General features: G+C 54.7%; 1 protein-coding gene across 1 annotated transcript; it reads right to left on the bottom strand.

The window, feature by feature from the left end:
- Positions 1-1,720: 1,720 nt before the first annotated feature.
- On the bottom strand, positions 1,721-2,622 carry LOC123124261 (protein WIR1A-like). Its single transcript, XM_044544915.1, has 2 exons — positions 2,141-2,622; positions 1,721-2,019 (listed from the first exon to the last, which is right to left on the bottom strand). Exons 1-2 carry the CDS (start codon positions 2,307-2,309, stop codon positions 1,901-1,903), a joined length of 288 nt encoding a protein of 95 aa, XP_044400850.1. The 5' UTR covers positions 2,310-2,622; the 3' UTR covers positions 1,721-1,900.
- Positions 2,623-4,580: the final 1,958 nt, after the last annotated feature.

The following is a 4,580-nucleotide window of genomic DNA, read 5'->3' as shown; positions in this document are numbered from 1 at the left end:
GCGCCCGCGTCCACCGCGGCCACGAAAGCGGCCACGCCCGCCGCGGTCAGAGGAACGATCGGGCTGACGCTGGATGGTGCCGTCAGTTGACGCAGAGCCGCCGCCACCCCCACTGGAGCTGCCGGAGCCAGACGAGCCGCCATGGGTGGCGAGGAGAGCGGTGGCCCCCCTCCGCACGAGCACGCACATCCAGGCTGATTTCCTCCGGCATCAGCCGGGAGCGGGCCTGAACGAAGGTGGGGAAGGGCACCTGCATCGGGAGCAGGGATGCCATCACGCCGAACTGGGGAGTGAGTCCACGGATGAGCTGGAGGGTGAGGGTTTTGTCAGTGACGTGCTCGTCGAGGTCGTCGAGGGAGTCCGCGAGCGCCTTGAGGCGCCTGCAGTACTCGGCGATCTTCATGTCGCCCTGGACCGTGGCGCGGAACTCGGCGCCGACGTGGATGGCTCGGCCCGCGAGGTTATCACGGAAGAAGGCGTTGAGGAGGAACCATGCATGGTATGCAGTGGAATCTTGGGCGGAAATGACATCGTAAAGTTCATCTGTGATCGTACCGTAGATCATGAGAAGAATCTAGAGGTCGTCATGGCGCCATTGCGCGGTCTGGGTGCGCAGGTCGAGGTTGACGAGGACGTGACTCTCCACACCCGATTTGCGGAGGATGAAGGATATGATGCGCCTCCACTTGGAGTAGTTGCCGCAGACGGCGTCCAGCTTGAAGTCGATGTGGGTGCCGACGTTGATGGCGTGGATCGAAGGAGGCGGCACCGTGGAGGAGGCGCCAGCATCGACAGACGCCGAGCCCAGCGACGCAACGGTGAGGTGCAGAGGAGTCGTGGCCGGGGGAGCGCTCAGGACGAGGAGAGGTGCGGAAGCGGTGGGTAGTGGTGCACTGGCGCTAGGGAGGGTTGGGCTGCCAGCGCTCACGCCGGTGCTAGGCTGTTCGCCGGCGTCGGAGCTCTCGTCGGAGGCATGGGAACCAGCCATGGGATACAGGAAGGAAAGAAGGCTCTGGTGCCAAGAAGAATGATATGAATCGCTGGATGTTTATTACAATGGAAGGCACGGCCTTATATACACATACAGAGCACATGAGTGCGCAGCGATCTGTTACAACAGAATGGAGCTAGTCTCCAGGAGAGCCGTGCGCTGAGCTGCGCCAGGAGCGGAGGAGGGCACGATCACCGCGTGGGGCGCGTGGGCGGCACGGCATGGGCTGAGTCCGCACTAGCCGTTTTCCAACACCAGAAAAGCCTGGTTCTCAAGAATAAGTAAGAACCTAAATTAGTCCCCATGAGGATTTAAACGCAGGTATTAGATTTGTATATCCACTTCCGATTGGGAGATGAGTCCATGGTTACCGAGCCAGGAGTGCATGTTGTGCTCCAAGACCGTCGATCACGGGAGTAGGCGGCGGTCCAGTCCCTCGCCGGAAGAGGAGGCAGTGGTCCTAGCTCACTGCGACACTACCCCTGTTTGATCCATGGGCAGCATGACCGAGGCACAAGGCGAGCACTCGCGGGCCGCGGCTGGTGGGAAATCGTTTGATCCACAAACGTGCGTCAAATGTGGGGATGAGGCGAGCACGTGCAAATTGAGTACCTGACTTTATCACAAATTGAATTTATTCACTATCCAGCGATACATGTGTGTAAATTCCTTACCAAACATAATTTTATCTTCACAAAAATTGACCATACGGATTCACATCAAAATCCAGACACGCAATAATCCAGTTTTATTCGAGTCTAAGTAGGTACGAGTACATCACGAGACGGTATTGCTCGTGTATAAGAGGCACGCATGCATATATTATATATGCATCTAGGTCGCCGTTCAGCTACATATGTCGATCGATCCTTGCATTATTTTGACAGATTGGTCGGTGCGCGGGTGTAACTAGGGCTGGCCACCCGCCGGTGGTACATCACGACATCCGTAAATTGTGCGGCACCCACGGCCGCCGGTGTAGGGTTTACCAGGCGGCGACGGGAAAGCAGGGTGGTTAGGGTCTGTGCCTGGACGGGAAACCATGAACGTTATTCAGCAGGGCATCGTAACTAGTTAACCAATTGTAGAAATGTTGAGGAAATGAAGGAACACATTTTGAAGGGAATTAACTAGACACTGTCGACTTACCTACTACAGCGGCGTCGTGGCCGGCGGCTCCAACGCAGACGGAGCTGTTCATGATGACCGCCGCGATAACGACGAAGAGAGCGATCTGCTGGAGCACCGTGGGACGACGACGGCCGGCAGCTCTGCTACCCAGGGACGCCATGTTGATGATTGGAGCTTGGAGGGCCATGTTGATGACTGATGAGAGGCAGCTAGCTTTGTACTACGTCCTGCTGTGATGCTTGCTGCTTGAAGAAGGCCCGTATATGTATTTATAGACCGTCCGTCTGGTCGAGAGAGGAGATCTATTAACCTTGCATATATCTTGGTATGACCAAATTTCTACGGTTAGTCAAGGCTGATGAGTGGTGACAGCTTTGACCGGCGAGAAGACATGCAGTCGAATAGTCGGTCGACGACCGACGAAGAGTCTCCGGCACGTCGTCGTCTTGCATGCCGCGTGCAGGAAGAGAAGATTCTCTTCTCCATTTTTCTCAGGTTTGTCAACAAGGCCCCACGTCGTCGCTCTTGTCTTGTCAGGCCTCTGCTTACTTGTCTGTAAACTGACAATTATTGTTACATCTACTGCGATCTAATTTTACGAAATTATTGTTAACAATTACTGACAATTATTGTTACATCTACGATTTAATTTTACGAGTAATTGGGAAGGAAGGGGGGCCACCTGACATTCATGAGGCGGAGTAATGGGACATTGGCTGGGGAGAGAGTCCGCAAGTAAATTCCTTAGGTGGCATCCATATGTGTAGAAGAAATTATTGCCAAAGAGTACTATGAACTAGTATGAACAAGACTATAATCACAGGAGAGGGTCACCCCAATGACACCACACGCTCTATTACTCGGGTAAGGGAGAATTCTGCACAGCCTCAAGAAAAAGCACAAGAATCAGAGAGGAAGAAGAGAGTTCGTGTATCAGCTTGTGCCTTCTTTGCTGCTGCATGGTATTTGCGTTGCTGCCACTTCTTTAGTACTTGTCTTGTCACATTTCTTCCCCCTTCTTCTAAAGTAGCTTAGGGTATCTCCAACACCGACCTTCAAACCACTCGTAAATATTTAGACCATGCGGTTTGGACGTGTTTTGTCATCTAACGCAGGTTTGTATCGGTCCGTCCAACGGTTCAGATGTCCTTTTCCCGCAATTTGGAAAACAAACTGGGGGGCTTTGCAGGCGTTCGGACCGTTGTCCCACCAGCTTCTGACTGTCCCGGCCCACCAAAAACCCCTCTCCCGCGCCCACGCGCATTCCCACCTGTTGAGGATATAACCATTGGAGTCACCCGCCCAGAAGGGGCCGGGTTACGTCATAATGATCATCATGTGAAGCCCAGTACCAAGCTTGAGGATGGCGGTTCAGTAATGGGCTTAAGACCCGGAGGTGGCTTAAGGCCCGTAGTGATAAACTGCCATTATGGCAAGACTTGTAGTGTAAGGCAAGAATAGTTAAGAGTCCGAGCCGGATGCTGTTATAAGCCGGCTGGGACTCTGAGAGCCGCTGGGCGTCAACCTCTCTATATAAAGAGACGATCCGGCGGCGGTTGAGAACAGGCAACATCAGATCGATAGCCAGGCATAGCGGTTAAGCTCCCTGGTCATCGAAACCCTAAGTAATTCCACCTCAACTGGAGTAGGCTTTTACCTTCACCGTAAGGGGCCGAACCAGTATAATTCTCGTGTCCTTTGACCCGCTTAACCCCTTTAAGCTTCCTAGCTGCGATGGCTCCACGACTAAGTCCTTGCACGAGGACATCTGCCGTGACAATTTCACGACAGTTGGCGCCCACCGTGGGGCTGGCGCACGGTGGATTTGAGTTCTTGAAGGGCAGCTTCGAAGGGCTCAAGGGATACGCTGTAGGCCGGATGACCAAGAGTCGTCGCGGCAAGCTCTACATCGACGATGCAAACTGGGCCCCGATGCCGGCTCAATCGAGTACGGGTGCTGGGTCCCCTTCGACAGAATCCACGTTTTCATTGGCAAGATTGGTGAGCCGGGCCCTGAGCCGGACCTCTGCGCCGACCTCATCGAGACGGCTCAGCGTGCGAGACCCGCCCGGACTCTGCCTGCCTTGAAACGTGCTTTTGTGGGATGCATCCATGGAGAACGCTCGGAAGGATCTGGATCTGACGATGAGACGGCCGCTCGCTCTAACGGCGAGTCGTCCACGGATGAGACCAACTCGTTATATCAAATTCAAGATGGCAGGCTCAGGGGTTGTTCCGATGGCGACAGTATTCCGGACCCCTTTGAACCGCCGAGCCGGGTTGGAATCTTCATGGCCGGCGCACAACCTGTTCAAAACTCCGCCACCGGGGCAGGAGGCCCTGTGCACTCGTCGGCTCAGGTGCTGATGGATCTCACAGACAAGATGACGGCCCTGTTAACCGCTACGGTCGCCCCAGCGGATCAAGCTGAACATGATGCGGAGGTGGCACGGTTAAG

This window comes from Triticum aestivum, chromosome 5D (genome assembly GCF_018294505.1).
Source record: "Triticum aestivum cultivar Chinese Spring chromosome 5D, IWGSC CS RefSeq v2.1, whole genome shotgun sequence".
In the NCBI taxonomy this organism is placed as follows: Eukaryota; Viridiplantae; Streptophyta; class Magnoliopsida; order Poales; family Poaceae; genus Triticum; species Triticum aestivum.
Note: the sequence above shows the minus strand (reverse complement) of the source record. Positions and strands in the feature narration are given on the sequence as shown.